This window comes from Brachionichthys hirsutus, chromosome 8, assembly GCF_040956055.1.
Source record: "Brachionichthys hirsutus isolate HB-005 chromosome 8, CSIRO-AGI_Bhir_v1, whole genome shotgun sequence".
Classification (NCBI taxonomy): domain Eukaryota; kingdom Metazoa; phylum Chordata; class Actinopteri; order Lophiiformes; family Brachionichthyidae; genus Brachionichthys; species Brachionichthys hirsutus.
In genome coordinates, this window is record NC_090904.1 from 6,938,595 (window position 1) to 6,966,508 (window position 27,914).

Here is a 27,914-nt window from a genome sequence, read left to right on the forward strand (position 1 = left end):
TCGTTCCTAAATCTCTTGCTGTCTCGGGAAATCATGTCAAACATGACTTTGTTTTTCACGTGTTTAGTGCATAATGGAACTTGCGAAAGCAAAGCAGCTTTTAACATTGTTTTTTACACTCTTGCCAGAAAAGGGCATCAAAACATTTAGGGATTTTGATTGAATGAATTTCAACTAAACAAGGGCTTGGGGAGATATGGACAGGACGGAGTGTTGGCTCTCCAGGGGAATGATAAAGTTGATGTAATGTTTTGCAGTCTTTCAATTCAAGCTGGTCATTGTTAGGTTGTTTTTGTCTCTCTCAGACAGTGTGGTAAATTGTGTACTGATAAAAAAACAAAAACAAATGTGTGTAAAAATCTGTATGTCCCAATGCAGATTATTTTTCCTAAAATCAGCATCTCATAATATCTGAGGAATAACATGTACTCTCAGGGTTTTTCTGTCACAGCTCACAAACAAAGAAATGAATCATCCAATCAAGTGATTCAAATTGCTTTTGGCAACAGTTGTTGTTATTGACTTCGATGGAAGTGTTTGATATTTGAATCACATTTTGCAGTGTGCCGTTAGCAATAGCAGGTCATTGGCTAATGCCAGTGAGTAAATGAAGCCTAGGAGGGGCAATCTAATTGGTTGAATTAGTTAATAACTATTGAAGTGTGATGAATGGTCAGCTATTCCTCTTTTAAGTTTCCAGACAGCAAAAATGTAATTAAAGGCTACAGTTAAAGATATTCTGAAGGAAACCGATCACTGAGATGTACTTTTTTTCTACCTGAATTAGACCTGAACGCCACAATAAAATAATACTACTACTGTACTCTTGGCTTGTCCCGTGAGGGGGCGCCACAGCAAATCAACGTTCTCCACTTCACCCTGTCCTTTGCACGTTCCTCCCCAACACCAGTCACTCTCATGTCCTCCCTCACTACGTCCATGTATCTTCTCCTGGGTCGACCTCTAGCCTTGTTCCCTGGCAGTTCCATCATCAGCATCCTTCTACCATAACAAAATGTTTCACCTTATTACCATTAGTATACTTATACTTTATTTAAACTGATAATCTTGTCAGCACAGCGAATCATAGCAGGTATGCTCTTTCAGAAAAAGTATAAAGGCAAGCATAGCCTTTTAATTAAATCAGCATCCAGGAACTTTTTTTTTAAACCTATTGCCAATTAACTTGGTTCAGTGACATGAATTAGTTTTGTTCATTTTAAACAGGCTTCAAACAGTGAGATGATGGACAGCTCCCATTTCTACTTTTAGAATCATTTGATGATTTTTATCAGTGCTGCCTTAATAGCCTTATAATGAAATGAATTAAAAAAAATATGGTAAACCAGAGCTATGACACGTATGTATTCTATAAATAATGGTTTTCATTATGTCACTCATCCTAAACTGTATTGTGGTATCAGAAGGAAAGATATGGGCGATTGAAGGTTATTGGAACAATGATTAAAAGCGTACTGTGATGTCAGATCTCACCACAACCAAAGGGCACAGTACTCCCTTTCTTTCTGTCTTTTTGAGGGCCATCGCCCTGAGGAATGGGACGTTGTATTTCTTTAGCATCCTCCAGGAATGGCAGAACACAAAAAAGAAATGACACAGATTATGGGAGATTTATGAGAGTGATACATTCATCCTTTTTTTATGCCCCTCAAAACAGCTTTTCATCAGCTTCCAGCAGCGTGTCCAAGTGATTGATGACAGAACTGTTCTCCTTGTCCACTCCTTAAGCGGTTTATGCTCTGTTTCCCATCCCAGATGCAGATCTACCTTTACAATTCAGATGACTTTGACAGCCTCAGCGCTGCCATCAAGGAGAGACGCATCATTTCTGCCGTGGCCGTCTTCTTTGAGGTAAATTATTAGCCTGACTTGAAGGTCAAGAAGAATGTAATCAAAAGTCACCCATGCTTTGTGTTGTTTGGACATTTCTAAAGTATTTTTTCATCTTAATAGCGATTAGATTGAATAAATGGAAGCAAAATTGGTTCAGACAGGCAGATCTCTGTCTGGATGAAATATAATGATTTTGATGGTCCCCTGACATTTCATGGAGGGCAAAACAGATTGAACAGTTCTATTTTTCCAATGTTTTAGTTTCTGACCAAATATAAGTCAATCTAATCACACTGACATCAACCTTGACTGCACTTTGTGTTGAGTGCTGATTCCCAAATGTTAGAATGAATACAGTTTTTTTTTTTCTTAGAATACAGACATACTTGCATTATAATATCTTGATGTGAGCATTGCCATTGTGATAATGTTGGCTTGCTAATATTAGGCTGTAGACGTTGCCATTGGTAGTAGGCTGTTTAATGGTTATTAATGGTCCTGTTAAATAATGCATTCTTCATGTCTAGTTTATTATGTTCAGCAGAGCTACACTTTTCTAGATCAAAAGCTCTTTGTCGTGCCTCTGTACTGGGTTGTTGGTGTTTTCTGGATGGAAAATAGCTTCTTTTTTTACAAGCTTGTAAAGTGACTGTAATATAGTGCATAGCACTTTCTTCCAGTATTTAGAGCTCGTCAAGGATATTGTGGAAATATAGCAAGAATGGATACAAATAAACTTAAAATGTAGAAAATATTGATTCATTTAAGAAAATTATGGGAATTAAAGAGTCGAGCTAAAAAAGAATAAAGAAATTGCAAAAAAGTCTGGCAATTATCACTTGAAGGAGAGAGTTGGAATTATTTTTGGTCCAATAATGACAAGAATGAAGATGTGAATGGCTGTTTTGAGGTCATTGAATTATAGATATGTATTATTTTAATGAGCATCTGTGTTGTGTTAGGGTTTCTCGTCACCTAGCCAGTGATTACTTTCCTGTTTGGTTGCACATTCCTTCCTGAAATGCTACAAATTGTTCCCTGAAGGTCTGCGTGCGTAAGTGCCTAATGGACACGAATGGTCCTGATTTTCCTCAGAGATTTATGAATTGCGAGAAAGTATACACCAGCAGCACTAGCATCTTTAGGGCCCCTCTGAATGTTACACACTTAATTTCTATTAGCGCAGTCTTGGCGATTAATGGTGGGTGATCAATACGGGCAAACACTCAGCTTAATAGGATGTAGGGAAGGGTCAGTTCTCAGGAAGAGGCCGACTGGAATGGGGACACAGGTGTTTGTTATGTAGGTTTGCTCTTAGACAATGATAAAAGCACGTTGGTACACGGACCTAAATGCCTCCGCTGGGTCCCGACAGCTCTATTGCTTACTGCAATTAGCACCACCAAACACACTCAACTGAATAGCAGTTTATTTCGAAATGGTATTTGAAGCAAACACACACACGTTGGCTTAGATTTACCATTTCTAATCAATGAGGAGAATTCTTTCTGTGCTCCCCAAAGACATATTAATGCCCTCTAAGGTGTGCATATTACCCACATTCAGCATTCAGTCCCACACAATTATTCTCCTCTGACTGACCTGAATTAATGTTGAGCAAGGGAAGTTGGGGCCCCGCATCCCTACACTGTTTTGTCCAGTCTTGTCTCTTAAGTAGGACATTGGCATTCTTGTAGAATGTTGGCTAAACAATGTTTCCCAGTCATTGCAACAGATTAACCGGAGGCCTAACAGGAAATATGGAAATTGCCACATAGAAAGGCTACAAGGTAAATGACCTTTCAAGGGAAGTGGAAAAACACACCAATTATATCAGGTTACAAAGCAAATACAAATATAACTTGTCTATTATGGTGTCACTTGGGTGATGAATCTATGACAAGTCAAAGCATTCCCAGTTGGTTTTGTGTAAAGTGTTATAAATAAATGTGGTACACATAAACTATGATTATGCTTATATAATTATATTTTTTCCCAAAGAAGTAGTCATTACTAATTAAGATATTTTGGATTAAATAGGTGTTTATTGTTGATAATCTTTTTGAGACAAAAACTAATTAGCCATTGTCATGCCACCAGAAATAACGGCTTCAAAAATAGAAGCGAGACCGTATCACCTCGACCTACAAAATCTAACTAATTCCCCAGTTATATCAGATGGAATAAAATGCTGCTAGAATCTATTGTGCTGAAGGCATGTGGCTCTTAGTCTACCCCCGCATTTGATTTATTGATTGCCTTTAATTTTTATTTTTTAGATTGTTATTCTAGTCTTGTAATCCTCTTTGTAATACTTTGTCTCTGGACATTTCCTGCAGCTGGGCCAAAAAAACAATCCTGCTGTAGATCCCATCATTCAAGGGTTGAAAGGAGTAGTGCATCATGGTAAGTAATTATTATATATATATATATATATATATATATATATATATAAAAGATATTCAAATATGTATTTTCACAAAATTACTCTAGCGTTGCTGCTTGTCATTTTTATTTGATTCTGGAGGTAAAATATTCACGACATTGCAATCAGTGGCTGCATAATCCAATAAAGCACTGGGTATTATATTTTCTTTGAAAACAAAAAACAAATTACAGTCTAAATACAAGATTTGAGCAGAGTTTAACCTCAAAAGGAAGATAAATTTGCCAGATTCCGCCTCTTCCTTGTTAGGATAGCTCCACAGACCTCCAAGGAGTTTCACTCACAGAGAAAGAACTATTAATTACATCTGCGCCTTTGGTCTTGTGCAGATTGTGGTCTGTGGCCCAGCCTCATATGTAGATGTGTATAATGAATTGGTAATGTCTTGTATATTATTCTAAAATGTTCTAAGCCAATAATAACGTGTTGGCCAGAAATATTCTGATTTGTCATTCTTAGAACTTTTGTGTATGTAGGGGCGCTTGTGATGTTGTCTATAATAAATTTAGCTTTATTGAGTAGAAGCCCCAAATTAAACTTCTGTAGGAAAAAAAGAAGATTCAGCCAGTTTTCTAAAAACCTTTGATATAATGGGTAGAATAAAAGGTGATTTGAGATATTTTTTTATTGCTTCAGTTGCTGTGAAATATGGTCATTTAAGACGTAGCAGCAAAAACCACTTTACTGTATTAGACTTTATGTCAGCAATAACTGTTGTAGGAATCTCTGCAATTAGCCAGAGCAACATTAGCCATGTGATGTTAGCCAGATCGATATTAGCCATGTGGTTCAGTGGGTTGGGCCTTGGGTTGGGAAGCAGAGAAGTCCACCGGTTCAAGACCCAGCCCAGATGAAATGAGGAATGTGTGCTGGTCGCTGCAGGGGGGCCAGTTTACCCTCAGACTGCTGAGATGCCCTTGAGCGAAGCGCCTTTATTTTCTCCATACTAGCTCAACTTTGCTCTGTGTACCACCACAGATGTTCATGCTAAGGTCACAATATCTTTCATCTTCAAGCTGAAAGGGAACTGTTCGTGGTTTTTTTGGACACTTCTTTTATTGGACATCCTGCTGGCCATTAACTGTTTCTCGCCTCCTTCCGCATTAGGGTGGTTGGTTTTCTGCAAGCCTGTTATCTCAATCATCCATCCAACAGCATCTCAGCAGCCCATGAGCGATAGGGCACGTACAGTGTCTGAAGACGGCGAGAAGAAAGGATGTGAATACTGACTTTGACTGCGTACAGAAGAGGCACAGAGGCCTCAGTAGTCTTCTCACTCGTATGATCCTGAACCGCTTTTTTTTTTTGTTTCTTTTTTTTACGCATACATAGAGGTCACGTGTTTTGAACAATTTCATTTGCTAGTTTTCACATCATGATGCGCTGAAAAATGTGGCTCACCTCTCTGTTATTACTGGAAGGAGAGGAAGTTACCACCAAGTCACAGATCAACTGTCAGAGGAGAATCAGAATCAGAAGGTTTTTATTGCCATTGTCAATGAGGGTTTACAGATCGGGAATGTTTTTCGGTGAAGTCGTGCTACATGTAACAGTAATGACTAGGATACAAAAAAACATGTAAGTACAGACACATCACAAAACAGCAGCATCAGGAGTGGATACACAGATGTATATTAGCAGCAGTAAACTAGCGTAATCACGCAGTGCAAAGAGAGCAGTGCAGGTTATCAGTTATGAAATGTTCAGGAGTCCGGGACAGAATTATTAAGTGTTCATGAGTCTTACAGCCGAGGGGAAGAAGCTGTTCTTATGGCAGGAGGTTCTGGTCCGGATGGACCGTAGCCTATTAGCAGAGCATTGAACCATGGAAAAAAAAAATAGAAAAGATAATGACAATGAGATAATGAGATAAGATAATGACAAGAATGAATTTCTTGCATCACCCAGACAAGGAGACCAACCTCAGGTCATTCATTCTGAGGGATCTGCTGCCATCATCAGTGAACGGTTACTACAGATACACCGGCTCTCTGACCACGCCGCCCTGCAGCAAGGTAGTGGAATGGATCGTCCTCTCCAGGCCTGTGTATCTGTCCCACGCACAGGTGTGTGAAGTCCACGCACATGCTCAGACATCTATATTCTGCACGCAGCCACATCCCATTTACACACATTCACTGGATGACTTGCTCACCCACAGCGCTGAGGTGCAAGCAATTTTCCCCCTCATCTTCCTCTCCATTTTGATGTCAGTCCTCCACAATTCTTCTGTATATGACAGCTTAACTCCCTATTGTGAATATAGTTTATGCATATCTATCTACTGTATCTCTAGCTCTCTCTATCTCTCTATTGATATACTGTATAACACATCTGTCCATCCATCCATGTATAACACCAAAGCGCACATATTAGAGTACAACTCTTTCATTGAAATATGTATTTAGAGAGTATTAAACATGGCTGCAATGTTTTTGATGCTCACCACTGGTCTTTTATGACTCTAATTCATTTCTCCAAACACATATAGGACACATTGATTCCACCATATCTATAATGTGTAGTCATTACAGCCCACGGCAGGAGATCATTCATGGCAATCAATGGCCACAAATGTGTCCCATTGAGAAGTTCCAGCCCGGTAGGTAGCCAGAATGTTTCTTACAAATGTTGCGCTCCATTTCAGAACAGTCAGCTGCTAGCAAGTGGTTACACTGCAGTCCAGCATGGCACGCACGCACACACACACATGCAAGCAAACACACACGCGAATGATGCAAAATATGCTTCAGTAGCGATTCTCTTTCTTTCGACGTAGCTGGAGGCCTTTTACTCCATCTTTACCACGGAGCAGCAGGATCACGTCAAGTCTGTTGAGTACCTAAGGAACAACTTCCGACCCCTGAGAGACCTGGACAACAGGAAGGTCTTTAAATCGGCTGTAAAAGAGGCATGGCAGAAAGATGTAAATGAGATTGTGGGAATCCCTCACAGCACAGATGCTTCAAGAGGTAGGGCCTCTTTCTTGCACTTTATCACATTCTCCTTTTATTTGTTTCTGTGTTTCTGTTAGCAGAAGTTAATTACATCTGGCAGATTTTAATGAAACTTGTCAAAATGTTGGATGTAGTGAAGAAAAGCCCATCATTTAATGGGGATTTGGATGAAAATGGGATGCGTCATTTTGTTTCCATTTAAAAAAATAAATACAAATATTTCAGGATTTATTGCTTATTTCTAGAAATTATGGCTGAACTTAATGGATTCCCTTAAAGTTTCAAAATTTGTGCACGTGCCAAGAATGAAGCGAGACAATTTCTGACTGGGTCTGGATAAAGAGTGTATCCATGATTTTATTTTCTCTTTATTATTATAAACCTAACTTTGTGGGATTAATTTAATGCATGGTGTGGATTCGTGTTTAATGTAATTGAAAGGAATATTGGTGCATGTACTATAATACTGTTAAACCCACGGGTTCATTACTCATTATTATTCCCTTCCAGAAATGAAATGTCAGAGGGAAATCGTTATGAATTTTCCATCCATACATTTCCTATCTGTCTGTTGTGTGTTTTTATATATATATTTGCATAATTCATACTACTTTAGGCTAGTTAAAACCAATATTACCGAGTTGGATTTCACGCTGGTTCCCATGCTGAGGTAACCAGCCTGCTAGTCCTGTATTGATTCCATACTCACATAGAATTTATGTCAAATATAACATGTTATTTAATCAGAATTTAGTTAGTAAATTCAAGACCCTCAGCAGTCCTGACTCACAACCTACATCTTAACTGTACAGAGTTTTTTCCTGTAATTATTAACACATCCTGTTTACCCGGTGAATCTGCAAATGTCATAGTATGTATATTAAACTACTATCAGCCGTGTCATTTCATATTTCACACAAAGCCTTTTCAGCTCTATGTTGTTCCTGGACAAACATTTGGAATGAAGTAAAATTATTGATGAGGTCTCTGTATCTGTATCTGTAAGCCAAATTCAGGAAATTTGCCTATTTCCATTCCTATATAAATCAGGGGAGTCGTAAATATTATTATTATTTTTTTCTGTTTGAGGAGGGTGTAAACCACAGATGGCAAAATTTGAATAGCTGGTCTTGAATTTAAGATTTTAGAAGATAATTTGCGTGTACATTTTTATCATTGTTGAAATTGATGCACTTGTCAAAGAACATATTAATACAAAGCCCAGGCTTCATGCAGGGTTTTCTTAGTCTACCATTATTATGAAGTTAGTTTTCTCCTTTATGGTGGTGCACCACTTGCTTTAACAGAACAGTAGAGGAACTGTGGAAACTAAAGGCTGCTGCATGTTAAAGTGGCTGGAAGAATTGATTGGGAATACTTGTGATGAAGTTGGAATACTCTGGCAAGGCCGATCAGAACTCATCATTACAATGTGGCACAGCTAAAATAAACCCATAGAAATTAAGTTGTGAAATTGCTTTTGTGGCATGGCAGTTGGCAGGATGATTGTGCACCAGCTTCCATTTATTTTCATTGCTCATTTTTTTTTCCTTTTGTCCTTCTCACATTTCTATTTTGCTGTGTTAAAAGGTAAGAATCCATATTTAATGGGAGTTACTGGGAGTGTCAGTCTTATTTTCAACAGTGACATCGGTCAAGGTTGGTGAGGGGGTAATTAGTTTTTTTTTATCTGTGCACATAAAACCGTGGCTTTGCTTGTAAGTGCTGTGGGAGCCATGCTGGGTCACACCCTGACTGAATATTCTGTCATATTTAATCCTGAATATCTGCATGTTGGCCTCCATCATGCATTGCATTTGATTAATGATGAATGGTGATATTGTCAGCTGGACAACTTATTGTTTTTTAATTACATTTTTAATTACACACTTTATTATTAATTTATTGGTTGATTGTTTTTTTTTTTATTCCAGCCGCCAGTATAACAATAAAATGTATAAGACAATTTACAACAAATAGAAATGAAGGAAGTCGGATAGTTTTCCTTGATATAACCATCCCCCCCCCCCCCCCCCCCCTTTCATCTGCAACATGTCTCTGAACTACAATCAATTACCTTCATTTTCTCTGGGCCAAATAATCAGAGCTAAGAACTAAGTGCTGTAGTTAGTGTGTTGGTCTTTAGACCTCAGATGAGACGACAACTTGACTTTACTACAAATAATTGATGTTAAAATTAGTCTTATTAGTGTTTTTATAGTCAATCAAATCGTTTATCCTCTCATTCGAGCATCACACAGCACCTTGAAAGCCTCTGTGTCGCCTTGAGGGGAGAGAAGAAATGGCACTGCCGTCTGGTGCCCGTCAGTCCATCATCCGGCTGCTTCTGGTACAGGTGTTCTGGAGAAACATTCATTCTCTGGGTTGCATTGAAGCTGCTCTGCATTGTATGTGTGAAGTTGTGTTTTCTAGACACTTTATTGGGATTTTTAAGCTAACAGGGATGAACCATTAAGTATTATCCACTAGTTGATTAATATTTAGACTCATTTAATATTTTTTGTTTTCTATTGAACCAGAAATGAAAAGGCAAATTCCACATTTGGAATGGACTTAAAAGGACACTAATGCATTGTGCTGCTTGTATGCCATCACGCCATGCAGATAAGTGACCAAGCAGAGCACAAGAATAAACCGAATGTGTGTCGAGATGTGTTTCTTGTTGAACTACATCTGTCATTGATTGTGGTAGAATCGGTGCACCGTAATTGGTGGTGGCATACATGTCAGTAATGATGCTGGCAGGAAAAACACAATTGTGTCTTCCGCTGTAGTTAAATGACTGTTGTTAAGAGAATGAGGTTGACAACGGATATCTGATGGATTATAATACATTTCACACCTCATCAACACCCCAGGATATTCCTGCCATTGTTCCCCCCGAGTCCGTCTGACTGATATCCTTCCACCCTGTCTCCCTTTCACAATCTCATCATGCTTAATTTGCACCACAGTATTCACGTGTAAATTGAGAATACTGTGGTGACAATTTCAATTTGTCTGAAAACCCCGTATGGAGCTAATCAGTTGGCAGCGGTTCCTGATTGTTACTACCCAAAAGGGTTGAACAGTATTTACCGATTGTCCTCTTGACGGCGCATCATGCAAACATCTATGATGCGGCCTACACTGCCACCCTGAGGCTGGCATGCAGGTTTTCTTTCATCCTCCTCATGGATCCTGATAAATGGCTCTCAGAAAGGAACGTGCTGAGTACAGTATGCATGGCCAAGAAGCTGTGGTATTATTTGCACTCGCATGACTAGCACTACATCCATCCGTACCTATCGTGTTGTGACATGGAAAAGACAAACACATTAGTTTGAGTCGGCCCACAGACGAGCAGGCTCTTTGAAACAAGCTACCTCCTTCACAGACATCGACACAAGTTCACAAAAATGCGATCATGCATTCTGCCCGAGCTCAGCCTTCTCAATAATCACTCAAAAGGCGCCTTTCGATAGTGATTTCTGTCTCCATTCCGTTCCTAAATCTGCTCTTTCAGCATGCAGTAGTGCCCCAGTGCGCATGAAGATCCAGCCACTGAACCAGACTGCTCTGATGGTGAGCTGGGAGCGTCCTCTGACTGTCTACCATCCACCCATCACCAGTTATATGGTCTCCTACAGCTGGGTGAAACGTGATGTTGCTGATGAAAAGACCTTCACCAAGACTGGGGACCAGAGTACGGTAAGCATCAGCATCAAATGCAGCTAAACTCTTCTTGTACCAGATTAAAGCTGTTTGCCACGTTCATCTTAATTTGTTTTTCGTCTTCATCATGGTTGTGACTCAAGCAGAGGAGACAGGTCGGCTGTTGGCTGATATGAGGGCTCAGCCACTCCCCTGCCAGTCACCTGTCTAATAGACCCAACGCACACTGACAAGTCAGCCGATACGTGTACACAATGTGGTGACGGATCCACCTGTGGCTTTTTTACATTTTCTTTTTTTTTTTTACTTGTATGTTATCTGTTGTCATTCAGAAATTGCGTTCTCGTGTAAAATGGTTCAACAGAAGCACGGGCCTTTATCTCCTCCAGCTCTGATCAGCTGTGATGGACAGTAAAACATCTTCTGAATGCCATCTAAAGAGAGAAATACTCTACTACAGTCTATTCTTCCTTGTCTTTTGAAGCATGACCCACAAAAAACAGTCATCTATTGGCATTTAGAAGAGGCATATCTTCAGCAGTTGTCTGCGTCGCTAAATGACCTGCATACACAAGCTGGGTATGAAAATGATATTTGGAAAGCCAGCCTGTCTTCAGGCAGCAGAGGCAACTCTTTGAAAACAAACTGTCTCTTTTTCTGTATCCAACACGGGCAACTGTGCAAGCCTATCCCCTCAGATCTCAGTGAAGTTTTTGACACTAGTGATCATACATTTCTGCTTGTGTGTGCCTTAAGCTTTCAGTTTTCACTGCCTCTGCAGAAATGTACCCCCCCCCCCCCCCACACACACACACGCACACCCCTGCAGGAGGCTACACCTCCAGGGCTGTTCTTTGTCACGCTATACATTCCCATTTGTTGTACTCCAACGCCCAGCTGTGCTTCTCTTTAAAGCCCGCTGACCGCCAATAGTCTTGACAGTCTGCATGACTGCTTCTAAATCCGTTCAGAGGAAAAGCATTCGCCAATCAGTTCAGAGAAGAGGGGTTAATAGTCATACAGGGGTAGCTGGTGGGGGCATAGTTGGTCTCTTACTGGTTCATTGAGCCATCTATATCTATGGGATTTAATTTAGTGATTTTTAACTTAGTCGCTAGTCACTAAAGGACGTGCAATCAGGCTTCTTACAGTTAAGAACTGTCTCACAATCGGAATCAGAAGGTTTTTATTGCCATTGTCAATGAGGGTTCACTGACTAGGAATGTTTCTCTGTGAAGTCGTGCTACATGTAACAGTAATGACAAAAAAAATGACCAAAATGGAATTACATATAAAAAACAATAAGAAATGAGTTCCCTTTTCCTCTCCCTTACTTTGTTGTTGCTCATTTAGCTTCAATTGTTCACCTCCAGCTCTTCCAGAAAGCAAACCCGTCCGTGTGATGTTGAACACAGAAACCGCCTCCCTAGGCTGACTACCTGCTGCCCCCCAGTACCCCCCCAGCTGCATTTACTGACATTTACCTCCCCCATCAGCCGTACTGCTCCCTGCAGCCCCCTGACAGAACTGTCATATCTCTACAGTCTAGTCTTCATCTGCTATTTTCTGTGGTCTTGACTTGAGACACAAGAAGAAGGTAGAGCACTCTGACGACCCTTCACAGATCTGTGAAGTGAAATAGTTTCTCTGAACGTGTTTCTGAACTCTGCACCATAGCAAGCAGGTGGATCCATCAAATTAACTGGTGAGACTCGTTTGTGAAGCTGTGTGAGGTCACCTGCCGTCTTAGATGGTTATTATATCTGCATACTAGATATGCGTGGTTTCTTATTTATTATTTCTTTACAGTTGTTGTACTATATTTTTATGTTCTTTTAAGGACATTGGAAATTGCAATCATAAATGGCTTCCAGAAAGTGAATGTGTCCGTGTCACTCTACGACGTAGTCTATTATCACGCCATCAGTCACTTTAGTATTCTCTCCACTACTCTCCCTGCAGCCAGTCGTGTTATTTTGCCCATTTCATTTCCTTTTCAATTTTCCTTTTCTGCCTCTGGACACTTTTTTTTTTTATCTGAATTAATGCTTGAGAATTACCAGCTCTCCAATACAAGAGGCCTCTCCTATCTATTCCAAGTGCCATTTGAATAGAAGTAAAGCCTTCTGCAAACTGCAAAAGAAAAAGACAAAAATTAACAGACAGAGCAAAGTGGCTTGAGCTTTTAAACTGGATTGAATTTGTAGGTCAAAAACCATTGAACTGCATCCTCCGTTTGAAAGTCTGTTCACCTTCACATATACCGTATGTTTGTACATACCGGTATGTGAATTTGTGTCTTGCAGAAAGCAGTCATCACTCATGTGTCCCCTGATGTCCTGTACCTGTTCCGAGTTCAGGCCATATGTCAGCGTGACCTACGAAGCGATTTCAGTCAGACGCTGCTGTTCAGAGGTACCCAGTTCAAGCGGGTTCACTGGCTGTCGAGATCAGATGGAAATGGAAATAAATTCTTGTTCATTCTTTTTCAGCAAATACTACAAGAATATTTGAAGGGTCTCGTATTGTCAAGACGGGGATGGTCAGTGAATGCTGTGCAGATTTCTGTTTCTACGTTACTGGGTCTGTTAGATAACCGCTTTCTCCTGTCCCCCCAGCCCACAATTTCTCCGGCGTCCTCGGCAGATATGGCTCCCATCAGCTCTGGCTCCTCTACATGGACGTCCTCTGGCATTCACTTCTCTATCGTCTCCATGACGACAGGGATGGGCCCCTCCTCGAGTGGCAGTGAGGCCACAGTGGCATCGGTGGTGACAAGTACCCTGCTGGCTGGCTTGGGCGTTGGTGGTGGGGTCATCTCATCATTGCCAATATCTGTTTGGCCTACACAGGCGCCCCAAACTTCGCAGAACCCCACTCGTGCATCAGTCCCCCCTCCAAAGGCCAGCACTGAGCAGACAGCACCCCAGGGCTCTGACACAGACACCCCATCAGAGAAAGAACAGGCTACACGTGAGGGTGAGGAGGAAGAATCGGAGGGGGAGAGAGAAGGAGAACAGGAAGAGGGCGAGGAGGAGAAGAAAGGAAAAAGCAAGGCGCCACCCGATAGCGAGGAAAGGCAAGCAAACGCCTCTGTGGCCGAAGAGCCTTTAACCCCGACTCCAGCACCCACAGCCAAGGAGAAAGGAGAAGGAAGGACGACAGCTGAAGGAACCACGGTGCCTGTGAACAGCGGTGATGAGCAGCTTGTTAATGTGAAGATGAATCTCTCGGACGTAAACCCAGCGTTCACTGCGGCGCCTCACAATGACAGCGTTGAGATGCAGATTCCCCAGAGCTCCACGGTGTCTCCAAAGATCAGCAGTGACGGTAGCCGTCTCTGGCCTTTTTCTGTCCACACCGGTGAGCAGATTCACCATTGATATCATGCTGCTTCTTCTTTATTTCATTTTTTTTATCTCCATTTAAACGTACTTCCCACATTAAAGCATCCTATTTGAATGCTGACAAAGGTTTTCTCTCGTTGTCAGCTCTTGTACAGGAATAAGCTTTTCTCCCAAGTGGAATTCTGTTGGTTATGGAGCTCAGTTTTGCATAACAAATAAGTTGATTTAAAATCGTATCTGCCCTGGTTGCCATCTCAGTCAAGATACTGCTCCGGGCTTTTTTGTCACTGCAGAGCAAAGGCCTGAGGGCAGAAGTGTGACTGGTTCCGCCTCGAGACATTCCTTAGCTATGCTTCAATAGAAAGCCTTCTGAAATATGTCAAATTTCCTGCATGATCCAGCTACATGTATATATGTATACATATATATATATATATTGTATTGTATTGTATTTAGCCCCTCCCGATGGTAACATCACAGAAACACAGACACTAAAAGTTAATTCACCCCTCCTCTCATTGTCCTTTCCCAGAGATGCGGACCCTAAAACATCACGTGTATTCCATCCATTCGAAACCAGATATCTGATGTCAGAGCATTTTAAAAGCACGTTATGATGTTCTAGGCATTCTAAGCATGGGCGTTAACGTTGGTGAAGTTATGTTTTTGCACGTGTACTAATATCCTCGTAACAATCCAGACAGAACAGTTTTGTCCAACGTGACCCGAACGCCTCAGCCGGGGATGGGGAAGATGTTGTGGATCGTCCCCTTGGCAGTGGTGTCCGCGCTCACTCTGCTCTGCCTCATCATGCTGCTGATTGTGATGGTCTACTGGAGGTGAGTTCAGCATACATGAAGGACATTCCATCGCTAATGCCTCATCTTCATACGGGTCCCACTGATGCCTATTTCAGGGGATTGAAAACGAGCCACCCCTCATTCTCCTTGACTCCATTTATGTATTTTTCTCGCTTTCCGTCTGCTCCACATTCAGACCGATCACCTTTGGATGAATCCATTGTATACACGTGTACTCGTGTGTTTGTATCACTCTCAAAAGCTTGTCAGTAACACTCACCTGGGTGCCATACATTAGGCCCTTCACCCTAGGAACGAGGGTCAGGGGAGATGAAAGCCCCGTGCGGCACCAGGAGGGTCCCAGCTGTGCCTTCGTCTGTTGTGTTTATTTCCATCCACGCTATTGGAGCCCGAGTAATTACACAGGCCAGGCCACTGACACGTGCAGGGTGGTTAATGACTTACAAATAGTACTGTGGAACATTTCCTCAGTGGGAGCCCTGGGTTTTTTTTTGCTTCCAATTGGACCTCATATTTCCTATTTGTAGATATTTTGTTTTACTTGAAAATATGTCAATTTTCTTTCTATTTGCCCGGTAACGGATAAAAGTGTATTAGAGGATGAATCAATTGATGAATATCACTTTAGCAAATGTTTATGGGGCAGTAATAACATGCACTTTATGTGACATTAGGTGATGTAAGGGCACAATATTATTAACTAGTGCAGGTAAGAATTTGATCTCATTTAGCATCGTTCATGTGACGACTGAGAGCAATCAGACAATGGCTGCTGGCCTTGGGGGGGGGCGGGGGGGGGGGGCTCTGTGATGAAAAACAAGCTCTTCCCACTCTCTTCATTCCTGCTCTATGTGTGTGGCAGTGCAGCTTTCTGCTCATATTCTTCATTATCATCTTAATTTCACAAGACATTTTAATTTAGAAGTCTTTATTTAAAAATGTGTGATTGATTTACCGTCTTTTGAAATTGAATCATCTTTCATGGTAGATTTTTCTGCTGTTTTGCTATGAGTCATTCTGCAGTGGAATTAATTACAGGCGATTCAGTAACATCTGGAAGCTCCTGATTCTGGCAGTGTTTGTTTAAAACTCCCCAAAAAAATGAAAACAAGATCTCAGCTTATTTTGTGACTCAGTACCTGCGATGCCAGTGTTAAATAGGAGGTCCATCCCAAAACAAATTATATAAACACATATAATGTATTTCAACCCATCTTCTATTCCCAAAAAGTAACCTACGCTAATGAGAGCATTGGAGAGAATCAGGGAGGAGGCGGCAAATATGCTGATGAGCACATCTGCACCCGCAGGGAACCATTAGATCAGAAAGACCTCTCTCTCTCTCTCTCTCTCGCTCTCTCTCTCTCTTTCTTTGTATGTATCTTTTAAATACGTGGAAGGCTTTTTGTTTGTATTCCATTTCTCTGAAAATGACGAGCATCTGTTCATTTTTCTGCATCAAGAACAGGTAGGATTAAACTTGGTAAATGCTGGGACTGGGGTGAAACTACTAATATCCATGTATTAGTATATTTAAGTATATGTTTTACAAAGAAAATGTACTGGGCTTGCAAATGTTTTCCTGTAAAAAGAGTCTGTGCTCATTTTAATTCTAGAACATATTATAAGAGAACCTTGAGTGTAGAATATTTTAGCAGAGGACAATTATACAAATCATCTTTTGCTGGAGTGGGAATGGTTTGCCAATAATAGTTTTGGGAGGATGTTTTATTACAATAGAGAGGGAATGACAGATAGAGCAGTCTAGTAGATGTTGGTTTTTAATCCAGATCATCATTTGGATCCAGAATTATTCCATAGTTTATTTCCATTCAGTATATTTAGATTTAGGGCTCACAAGAAATATGAAACCTTAAAAAATGATTAAAAAAATTAATTTAACTACATTTTTTTTGTCTGAGCAATACAGTTAATCCTGCAAACAGTTTGCATTCATTCGATAAGATTTTCAGCTTTTCAAACAGGGTACCATAAGTTTGGCTTTTTTACTCTGGAAATACCTTCAAGTTATTAAATGTCTGAGGTCAGCACATGTTTGCATATCAATGTCATTGAGCAAACGGTTCCATCAGACAAATGCATCAAGGGGAGCAGAGTGGGTTCTAATGAAAGTGGTTTGTGCTGGCTTGGACCGAAGTTCTGCGTTTGGATTAGTTTTAATTAGAATGCATGTGTTGAGACTCAGAAAGTGTCTCCAGTTGTCTCACTCCATGTAATGTCAGCTGTTTATCTGCTCTGGGGTTGTCATCAGCAGGTTCTTGGAAGCTTTAAGTTGCTCATATTGACTGAGCAGATCTAGGCACAATGGGATAACAACTACCCAGCAGCCTTTACTGCGGCATCTCAGCGCACTTTTCTCTGTGTCCTTGCAGGAGATTTTTCCAGACCGCTCACTTCTATGTGGAGGAGAGCAGCTCTCCACGGGTGGTGGCCAATGAGAGTATTCCAGTCATACCCATACCAGGTAATCTGAGTTCTCTTCTTCGCATTTAAATATTGTAATACTGGATGTACAACTGTACTTGTACTGTACCAGATTAAGAGTTAATAAGACATGATATTAACCTCCAGCCTGCTTAGATGTTGATCACCCAGGCCGTGATTGTTAGGCTAACTCCTGTTAGAACTCAGACATTATCTTACATTTATTAAACACAGAGGTCAACCATCGTTTAAAAAACAACAGCTTTGGATCCTACATCCAGGAAAATTATCTCAATGTCTAAATTACCATTTATCTCTTAGATTTCTTTTTTTTTTTTTTTTTTAAACAAAGCAGCTTCTAACAGAGATGGGAAACAACAACATCACAGTCACAGGTTCTGGTTTTGTCAGCATCGCAGCACAGAGACAGTCTCTCTTATGAATGCTGATGCTAGATGGATTAAGGCACTGGGTTGGCATGTCTGATGCATAAAGCTACCAGGTTCTCATCCTATTTGGGGATTGTTGTCTCCATTAATAATTATATGTCCCATTTTTCCCTTCTTTAAAGTAAGCCTGTTTTAAATTTTAGAGATGCAGAAAATGTTAATCATCCCTTTTTTTCATCTTCCCTCACTTTGATTATTGGAACACCTGATTTATCTTTTTTGGATTTTACGAATTTGCTTCTCATCTTCAAGGCTTGTCCTGACCTGACTCCTAATTAATCCATGCTGAACCTCAGTGTGGGTTTGAGATCCTCAGGCAGTTGTCTCCTGTCCGTTCTTCAGTCCAAGTTGAAGACTAAAGGGGGGCAGAGTGTTTCCTCTCAGGGTTTATAAGCTTTGGAATGACCTGCCGGAGGGGATGAAACTGTCTGACCCAGTCTTCTTGGAAATCTCATCTTAAGATATACTTTTATGAGGAAAATATCTCCTTATTTTCTGAGCTTCCTCTTTCTTATACTGCTTAGATTTTCTTTTATTAAGTCGTAGATACTCAATGTGATTTTTTGCCTCATTAGCATTATCAGTTTCCCTTTACTCGAGGTGTGAATGGCAGTTGAGGCTAGGACTGCATTGAATTCAAGATAGATGGCTTCTTTCACTCCCCTCTCAAACCATCAGTCTGCTCTGTTCATAATGTGGACGTGATGTCTTCGATCGAGTGTCCTTTACTCTTGCAGCTTCTGTTGACTTCCATGTGAAATGACTCCGGGAGACTCTGGAGTTGTGCGGCAGAATTTTTCTACCCTTTAATATCCGAGGCAGCAGACTAGTGGCAGCTGATCAATATTAAACTTAACTTTCTCTGCCTTTTAAAGCTCAAGGACATTTCAAGGCTGTGGTAGTATAATTAAAGCTGTAGCTGTTATTGACTCAAAGTATATCAAGTTCTACTACTTTTCTTTTTCTTTCTTGACTTACTGACTGAACATCTATTTGATTTAAGCTGGAAAAAATGGCAGAGAATTATATCATGGAAGAAAATGTATCATTTTAAAGTGCAAAAATAAATTAAGATTTAAATTATTGATATTGCTCCTAGTGCTGAGAGAAATGTGAAACATACCACTATTGCGCTTTATATTATGCCTAGAAGAATTGCTGCTTATTTTGAGGTGTCTAAAGCCAGACTTACTCCAGAAGCATTCTGATGAGCTGCTTTGACATGGAAGTCTCTCTCTTATACGGGCAGGGGAAACCTTTCATAAATGAATCCACTAACAGGCAAGAGGTCACTTTGGTAACCGCTGTGGCAAGTGAAAGCTTGACAGACCCCAGGTGCAATGGCTCATAAGTTAGGACATTGGCCCTTGTCTGCAGCAGTGACAGCTGGGGCCCCTGTGCTATAGTCCTGGTGTCATGGTGACCAGCCCCCATTCATGTTCCCCAGGGTGTCATTAGGAGCTGATGCTCTTTAATAGAAATCATAAAATCCCAAATCTTGACATCTATGATGGAGGGTTTTCTGTTAAAGTAGCATAAATAAGCCTTTTCTGGTATTTTATCTTTCCCCCTTTTATCCCCCAATAGAAAATATATAGTCATCAATATGTCATTCTTCTCTCTGTCCACAATAATCTTTATCTGCATCTTATTTTTCCTAATTAGCTATACAAATATATATATATTTTTTTTTATTTTAGGCCAATTGTAAATTATGTGGTTTCCATTAAAATATTGTTTGAAGAAAATTTGAAGGGAATTCATTCTTCTCTTCAAAAACTGGCAACAAAATCCAATGAGATTTTGCAGGGGGATTGTCGTGCCCTAAAAGAACATGTCTCATAATTACACATTTTAAATTAATGTGAAGAAATCGTTCTTTTTGTGTGAAAAAGACAACTTACAATTCCACTTATTTCCACATATATGCTTTCTATAGTCATACTTGAAAATAATTGTTGTCAAAACAAACTAATAATCCAGTACAGACCACACACACACTTGTGGACTAATGGCGGAATGTTCTCTCCTGCAGATGACATGGATGCTATCCCCGTGAAGCACTTTGTTAAACATGTCATGGAACTTTACAAGAGCAACCTGCAGGGTTTCTCTGAGGAGTTTGAGGTAACCTTTCAATGCCAAAAAGTATTATTTTTTTTACGTAGAATTTAGTTATTCTTCGAAAACAAAGTGGAATAAATATTTGTTTTTGAAGTTTGTGTGTACACTGTGGGGGGGAAAGCAGCATTTATCTGTGGTAAGGCAACTGTAGTAATATATACGTGCTGTCATACAATGTATTCTTTACCGTATGTGATTGCTACATTTAATACACTATTTAGAATTGCAATCATCTGAAGTAAAAAGTACGAGATGGCTTTATTTGACAATCAGCAAATGATGTAATTTTTTTTTTTCTTTATTTAACTAGAATAAAATACCGGTACATATTAATTTACTAACATAGCATTAAGTGGTTCTGCTCTGGTCAGCTTTCAATCCGCAAGTAACCCTCACCAAAGTCTTTTTGGACCTAGTTATTTGCATCGGCTCTGCAGAAATGTCCTTGACTGACAGACTGAATCCGTGACAGAGGATCTGGTTTGCTGTCCGTCCTAAGCTCTGAGCTCTTTGCTATTTATTCAGGAAGTTTGGAAAAAGGAAAATTTTATAAACGGTATCATAGAAAACTGTAATCTGTAAGAGATTTGAGACATGAATTTATCCTCACTCCCTGTTGAATAAAATCTACGCATTTCTGTTCCTCTTTGCAGGAGGTCCAACGCTGCACAGCAGACTTGAAAATCACAGCAGAACACTCCAATCACCCTGATAACAAGCACAAAAACAGATACATCAACATTGTAGCGTGTGAGTCCTCTGTGAAATCTGATTGTGGTGTCTGTGTCAGCGGAATCCAGTAACAAGTTTTCATCCTTTCAGTTTTTCATAAATATCTGTCACTGCTCTCCCTAGATGACCACAGCCGAGTGAAATTACGAGCTCTGGCAGGGAAAGATGCCAAACATTCGGATTACATCAATGCCAACTATGTGGATGTGAGTTACTCAAACCGCTTAATGTGTGTGTTCATTTGTTTATTCACTTTGTGCAGGTCCTGCTTTGGTTTTATGCTCTTGTACGGCATGGTCTTGAATAAAGCAACAAATATTCATTGGGCCAAATGTCTTGGTGATATTGCTGTTTAAAATATTTATTTAGGCAAAATTGTAACGTAAAAAAGACAGCAATTGAAAATTGTATAATTCTTAAAAAATATTTTTATCCAGGTATTAATATTTACAGTCTCATTCAGCTGACTTACTCCAGCTGTACTTCCTGACTTAGTATCTCTTATCAGTAAACTAGGCACATCCCCTGTAGTGGGGTTTGTGGGTAATTTATACTGTATTGATGGCAGCTTCCCAGTAACTACATTCAACCTATATTCCTGTTTCAGGGCTACAACCATCCCAGAGCTTATATAGCAGCTCAAGGTCCCCTCAAGTCAACATTCGAGGACTTTTGGAGGATGGTGTGGGAGCAGAACACAGGAATCATCATTATGATCACCAACCTGGTGGAAAAAGGCAGAGTAGGCTCTCTTCATTCCTTGGATCAACATAGAAAACGGCTGCATTTCACACGCTGCGCATTCATTGTGTCCGTTGTGTCTTTTCAGAGGAAATGCGACCAGTACTGGCCAACGGAGAACAGTGAGCAGTACGGAAACATAGTGGTGATGCTGAAAAGCACCAAAGTGCATGCATGCTACACACTGCGGCATTTCCTCATACGGAACACTAAAGTTAAGAAGGTAGCTGTGGATCAAAATTATGCTTTATGACTTTATAACTTTATTCTAAACAATGATTCTTGTTTGTGTTTGAATGAGGTTTGAACTTAACCAGCTGTGAACCAATCGGTTATGAGTTTTGGGTGGGGAAATAAATCTTCCTTTAATTCAAACTGCAACCGAGTTTAAAATTCCTGATGTACTGAATTTGCATAAAGTGCAAATGAAAGCAGCAAATGCTCACGTCGAAGCTGGCGCCATCATTTTGCTTGAACAGTGACTGAAGCCTATGATTTGGTTAGAGTGAAATGTTTGGTAATTAAATTTCTTTCCATCCCTAATCAATTATTCGACCAATTATTCTAATGTGCATGCATTGGATGATACTGTATGTGTGCTCAGAGTTCACGGTAAAACATATTTTAATTAGAGTACACTGTGTTATTTCTTCTTTTTTTTGGTATTCCATCAGTGTGAGTCTCTCAGATGTGAGGTAACATCTACCTTTGAATGGTTCAAGCCCTTTAATTAAGGCTTGCGTTACATCCTGCTTACAGCTCCTGGTTATGATCTCGCATCTACAATGAATGAAGTGTCTGTATTTCATTGTCGTCGGGGTCACGTGTCTGCTTTCATGTTCTAGGGTCAGAAGAGTAACCCCAAAGGGAAGCTCAATGAGCGCATTGTCATCCAGTATCACTACACAGAGTGGCCTGACATGGGAGTACCAGAATACACCCTCCCCGTCCTCACCTTCATCAACCGCTCCTCTGCAGCTCGTACTGCAGGCATGGGCCCCGTCCTGGTGCACTGCAGGTACGCTCCTTTCAAGCAGGCTCCTACATACAGGTGCTCGAGTATCATATTTGCTGATTTACAAAGCAGCAATTATACTCGTATTCCTTTGTGCTCTGTTCCTCAGTGCGGGGGTCGGGCGCACAGGAACGTACATCGTCATTGACAGCATGCTGCAGCAGATCAAGGACAAAAGCACAGTCAGCATCCTGGATTTTCTAAAACATATTCGCACACAACGGAACTACCTAGTTCAGACGGAGGTAAGAGGCCTTAATTCAACCCGTGTTAGGAAACTCGATTCCTTATCTTACATTAAAAGGTAACCTATGAATGGAGGGCTTATATCAATGACATCTTGTAAAAGTTTGTTCAGCGCGAAGCTCTGGTGTCTTTCCACAAATCTTTTTTGCCGTTTGTCTCGATTTCTTTCTCCCCTGCCGGCTCTCTGCTCTCTCACTTTCCGTTTCTTATGGAATTCCAGAGTGTTCAGAACGAAAGAAAAGAATAAAACGATGAATCATGTGATGCTTTCAGACAAAATATGACATAATAATGTGTAAATCTAGTTTTATGCAAATGTGTTCCAATAAAAACGCAATCTCACGATGAATTGTTTCATTTTGCTGCTACTCCTAATAGCAGTGCATCACGGTCAGTGCTTTAAAGTACCCAGATACAGTTACTTGACGCAGGGCAGATGCACTTAATTTAACTCCACAACATTTATTTGACAGATTTATTTTTGTTGTACCGGTATATTTCAAAAAACTTTTCAACTAACAAATTATGTGATATTATATATGAAGATCCTTTTTGTGTATATGTTAGCTCCAGCTTCAGCATATGTATCGTGTACTTGTTACTGCATGCATAGTTACAGTCTAGTACAAAGCATGACGAACTCTAACATAGTCTTCACCATGACTCGTTAACTTTGATGCTTTAGCTATATTTTCATGCACATAAAAGATAAATTAGTTTTAAGGTTCTTTTCTACATTGTGTTATGTCCTTATCCACAGGATGATGAATTACTTTATCCTAAACTTGTATATACTCTAACATGCTGAATAACCTCTGCCCTCAGGAGCAATATGTTTTCATACATGATGCCCTGATGGAGGACATCCTGAGTAGAGAGACAGAAGTCCCCGCCTGGAAGCTGCACAGCTACGTCAACAGCATCCTCACGCCCAACTCAGCAGGCCGCACACAGCTGGAGAAGCAGTTCAGGGTGAGTGAACACGCCTGGGGGCTGATCCGGTCCAGTTAGATGAGCTGTCAGCATCCGCTGGTTGTGCCTCTGGATGTCATTTAGACGGTCCTTGGATCAGAGGCTTGTTAGTAACTTTCCAGCTCCAGACAGGGATAGATCTCCCCCCCCCCACTCCCCCTAATGTTAGCGGCAATAAATGTGTGTCTCTCATCCCTACTGCCTCATACACAGCTAGAGGAGTGTTTCCTGGAGCTCTTGTTCCTTCAACTTTAAGACAAATTAATTAATTGCTTGCACATACTGCCACTTCTTCCTGAGTGTCACATGCTCGTTACAATATGAAAGAATTGGACATTAACATTTTATACTGTTATACTATTTGGGGGACCAAAATGTGGTTTTCTGATCTACTGATCTTTTCCTTTTCCCTCACCAGCTTCTCACTCAGTGCAACGCTCGCTTCATGGAGTGCTTCAGTGCCCACAAAGACAGCAACAAGGAGAAGAACCGCAATTCCTCAGTGGTTCCTTGTGAGCATCTTATCTGTTTTACCAAGAGACTTCTAGTAGAGCTGTGGTTTTGGAGAACAAAGGTCACGTTGAGCATGTGAAATAGTTGCATTCTGAATTCAGGGCTGTCAGGAGGGAGGGCCCCTTTTTTTAAACAGATTAAATTAATGTTTACAGTATTTGTGGAGTTTTACATTTTTCCAGATTTTTCTGCGAGTACATTTGAAAAAAAAAAAAAAAATTCATATTCAATTTAAAATTAGAATCGTTGTCTATAATCCTATAAATGGATCTTTCTGTGCATGTGCCGCACCATGGTCTGTGTTGCTATAGCAACAGCGGGGACTGGTAATGAATGTGTGCATTATCAGCCAGTGTGATACGACGGCCTGGGTTTGTGATTTAATGTGTTAAATCTCTTCACAGCGGAGCGAGCAAGGGTCGGACTTACCACTCTGCCTGGGATGAAAGGAACAGATTACATTAACGCTTCCTACATAATGGTACAGTCTGTAATTTAAAAAACTTAACTGACAGGTCTCTCAGTTCACGATGACAGTTTCATCGTGAACTGATAAGTGGTCTGTCAGCTTTCATAGAAATGCAGGGTCTGAGCTTAAGGGAGGCAAACCGCTCACCTTCTCACCTCCCCTCAGGGCTACTTCAGGAGTAATGAGTTCATCATTACCCAGCATCCTTTACCCCACACCACCACAGACTTCTGGAGAATGATCTGGGACCATAATGCGCAAATTATTGTCATGTTGCCTGACAACCAAGGCCTGGTAAGTGAAAATAAGTTTGTTTCTGTTTAGGGCAGATATTATTTCCATAAACCACAATGACAGACAAATAAATATATAGTGAGGCGGGACTAAACATACTGGCTCCATATATGTATTGTTTGACCTGCCGTTGTCGCCCTGCAGGCTGAGGATGAATTTGTTTACTGGCCAAGTCGGGAAGAGGCCATGAACTGCATCGCTTTCACTGTCACGCTCATCAGTAAGGACCGACTGTGCCTCTCCAACGAGGAGCAGATCATCATCCACGACTTCATCCTGGAGGCCACGCAGGTGCCCGCAGCCCTCCTTCATGGCTTCTAGCCATACTCGATGTGTCGTCATTGTCACATGAAGCATCGCTAGTCAGTGGTTCTTGGCCATTCTTGGTGTTGAATTGTTTTGATGTGGAGTATCCCGTAGAGGCGTTGTCTTGTGTGATTCTCGTTGCCTGGGGTGACCAACCTCTCCTGTGTGCGGCAGGACGACTACGTTTTGGAGGTGAGACATTTCCAGTGCCCTAAATGGCCCAACCCTGATGCTCCGCTCAGCAGCACCTTTGAGCTCATCAGTGTGATCAAGGAGGAGGCCATGACTCGAGATGGGCCCACCATTGTGCATGATGAGTATGTTTGTCTTACCCCCATGTTGCCCCCCATCAATTCCATAGACAGCGTAATGAGAGGCCAGAGCTTCCCAGCCTTAAAGGTGAAGCTGAAGTGTTCGAGCTGCATTCCAGCCAGCAAAGGGTGACGCTTCTGGTGTCGATACGCATTTATGCGTTCAAGCTTATGTGTTAATGAACTTAATTCTCACTATTTATTACCGCAGTAAACAGTTTTCAAATGAATTAATGGCCTCAATCACTCGTCTAAAATCTCCTTTATTACAGCATGATGTTCATTTTCTAAATTATGTTTCCCATTTACAATTAAATGGAAAATAAAGCAGGGCATGCTTTGGCATGTGCAAGCTTTGTGACTGACAAGTCCTTGGGTTCTTAGTCAGATCTGTGTTATAGTTTTTTGTCCATCCATCCATAGTTTTTTGTAAAATACGTAATCTTGGGTTATTTGATTACTTTTGATTTATTCCTGTTGAAATGAATATTTTACACTTAGATGGGAAAGGATCCCATCTTTCCATGGTTTGGAGATGGTTTGAATGCCCTTGGGGAATGGCAGCAGTAAAAATCTACAGACAGCTTTCATGATGAAATAAAGTCCCACTCCGAAGTCTCTTCACCCCAAGTGTTGTTGGGGTAGTATCCATGGAAACTGTACACCCGACGGTAACAAAATACTATGGTGGTGCCAGAGGAGCATTTATTCGGTCAAATGCACATATCAATAACTCCCCAATCAGCAACAAGCAAAAATGGTGATGTGAGCCAATCACTAAAGTAGAAATAGTCCTTGTCGGTGATGGAGATCATCCACTGAACATTTTAAGAACCCCTTAACATGTGGACCCTTCCTTCAGCACTGATATCCATCGTCTCCTCCCAGGTATGGTGCCGTGTCAGCGGGCATGCTCTGTGCCCTCACCACTGTGTCCCAGCAGCTGGAGAATGAGGGCGTGGTCGATATCTACCAGGTGGCTAAGATGATCAATCTAATGAGGCCGGGAGTCTTCACTGATATAGTAAGTCCACCTTTATGTCAAATCAACCAGTTCTCTCAGGCAGGGGGGGTCTGACAATGATGGCAAAACGATGTCCAGAAATCAAATAGTTTAAAAAAATGGTCATTATTTCATTGATCAAGGGGTAATGATCTTGTCCTGCTCATGGGTTCAGTTTGGTGTCTCTCAGCACATTTATGCTGTGCACCACGTACTGTGCAGCATTTAGCATCTGAACACTCAGCTCATTCCCTCAGTGGCCGGTGGAGACCAAAATGGAGCTAAAAGAATGTTTTGTATCTGCTGCATGGATAAATGTGAGTGTTTCCACCGCGTTCTGCTGCTCCTTAATGAACAGCGGGTTCAGTCATTAATCATCAGTCTGCATTGACTGAATAAATAAATAGGGTTCACGGGCTAAATGCTTCACTATATTCTGGTCACGCCGTTACTCTGTGTTGCTGCCATTAATTTCCAGGCTTCTTGGTGTAGAGGTTTAATGAGATTCGAATTGAAGATTTGTTTAGACTGGATTTCACACTTAACAGCGAAGCAAAAAAGCCACAGGGAGCTGCAGAGTTGGCTGTTAATTCTGTTCCTTCCTTTGGAATCGTCACAATGCGCCCCCCATTAAGATGGTCAACGGTTTTAATGTTTGTGTCTAAAATAATGGGCTTTTAAAGTAATACCATAACCTTTTACAGTTTAGCACATTAAAGGATGTGATCTGTAAAGTTACCCCCCCCCGTGTCCCTGTGTGTTTGTGTCCGTGTGCACAGGAGCAGTACCAGTACCTTTACAAAGCCGCACTCAGCCTGGTCGGTGACGGAGAGTGTGGATTGGGCCCCCTGCACATGGACACTAATGGGGTGGTGGTGATTGCAGATGAGTCGGACCCTGCAGAGAGCATGGAGTCACTCGTCTGAGGACATTCCGACAGGCACTTAATTTGTGAAAAAGTAAAAAAAGAAAAAAAACTTTTGAGGCCTTTTTTGCCAGACTATTGATTAAATGAATAACCTTAACTTTTTATACTGATGAAGTTTTTTGATATTTATGTTTTTGTTGTTGTTTTTCTGCCCCCCCCCCCCCCTGTCTTAAATGTTATCCTGCTGAGCGTTTGCACCTGTTTAAGTTAAAGTGAGGGAAAAGCAGCTCTTTCCAGTTTGCACTATACTATCAGTGTTACTGCCT

The 27,914-nt window shown here is 40.9% G+C and overlaps 1 protein-coding gene across 1 annotated transcript in view; it reads left to right on the plus strand.

The window, feature by feature from the left end:
* LOC137898071 (receptor-type tyrosine-protein phosphatase gamma-like) overlaps window positions 1-27,646 on the plus strand; it is an 80,256-nt gene extending 52,610 nt beyond the window's left edge. Inside the window, exons 5-30 of the mRNA XM_068742068.1 lie at window positions 1,777-1,872; window positions 4,194-4,260; window positions 6,209-6,366; window positions 7,080-7,272; window positions 10,784-10,968; window positions 13,239-13,347; window positions 13,425-13,474; window positions 13,551-14,295; window positions 14,980-15,118; window positions 16,530-16,568; window positions 17,494-17,585; window positions 20,030-20,121; window positions 20,772-20,868; window positions 20,974-21,056; window positions 21,458-21,592; window positions 21,680-21,814; window positions 22,437-22,609; window positions 22,716-22,851; window positions 23,678-23,824; window positions 24,243-24,336; window positions 24,742-24,818; window positions 24,972-25,100; window positions 25,245-25,391; window positions 25,581-25,723; window positions 26,606-26,741; window positions 27,500-27,646. Coding sequence (XP_068598169.1) covers window positions 1,777-1,872; window positions 4,194-4,260; window positions 6,209-6,366; window positions 7,080-7,272; window positions 10,784-10,968; window positions 13,239-13,347; window positions 13,425-13,474; window positions 13,551-14,295; window positions 14,980-15,118; window positions 16,530-16,568; window positions 17,494-17,585; window positions 20,030-20,121; window positions 20,772-20,868; window positions 20,974-21,056; window positions 21,458-21,592; window positions 21,680-21,814; window positions 22,437-22,609; window positions 22,716-22,851; window positions 23,678-23,824; window positions 24,243-24,336; window positions 24,742-24,818; window positions 24,972-25,100; window positions 25,245-25,391; window positions 25,581-25,723; window positions 26,606-26,741; window positions 27,500-27,646 — 3,744 coding nt within the window. The remainder of the gene's footprint in view (window positions 1-1,776; window positions 1,873-4,193; window positions 4,261-6,208; window positions 6,367-7,079; window positions 7,273-10,783; window positions 10,969-13,238; window positions 13,348-13,424; window positions 13,475-13,550; window positions 14,296-14,979; window positions 15,119-16,529; window positions 16,569-17,493; window positions 17,586-20,029; window positions 20,122-20,771; window positions 20,869-20,973; window positions 21,057-21,457; window positions 21,593-21,679; window positions 21,815-22,436; window positions 22,610-22,715; window positions 22,852-23,677; window positions 23,825-24,242; window positions 24,337-24,741; window positions 24,819-24,971; window positions 25,101-25,244; window positions 25,392-25,580; window positions 25,724-26,605; window positions 26,742-27,499) is intronic.
* Window positions 27,647-27,914: the final 268 nt, after the last annotated feature.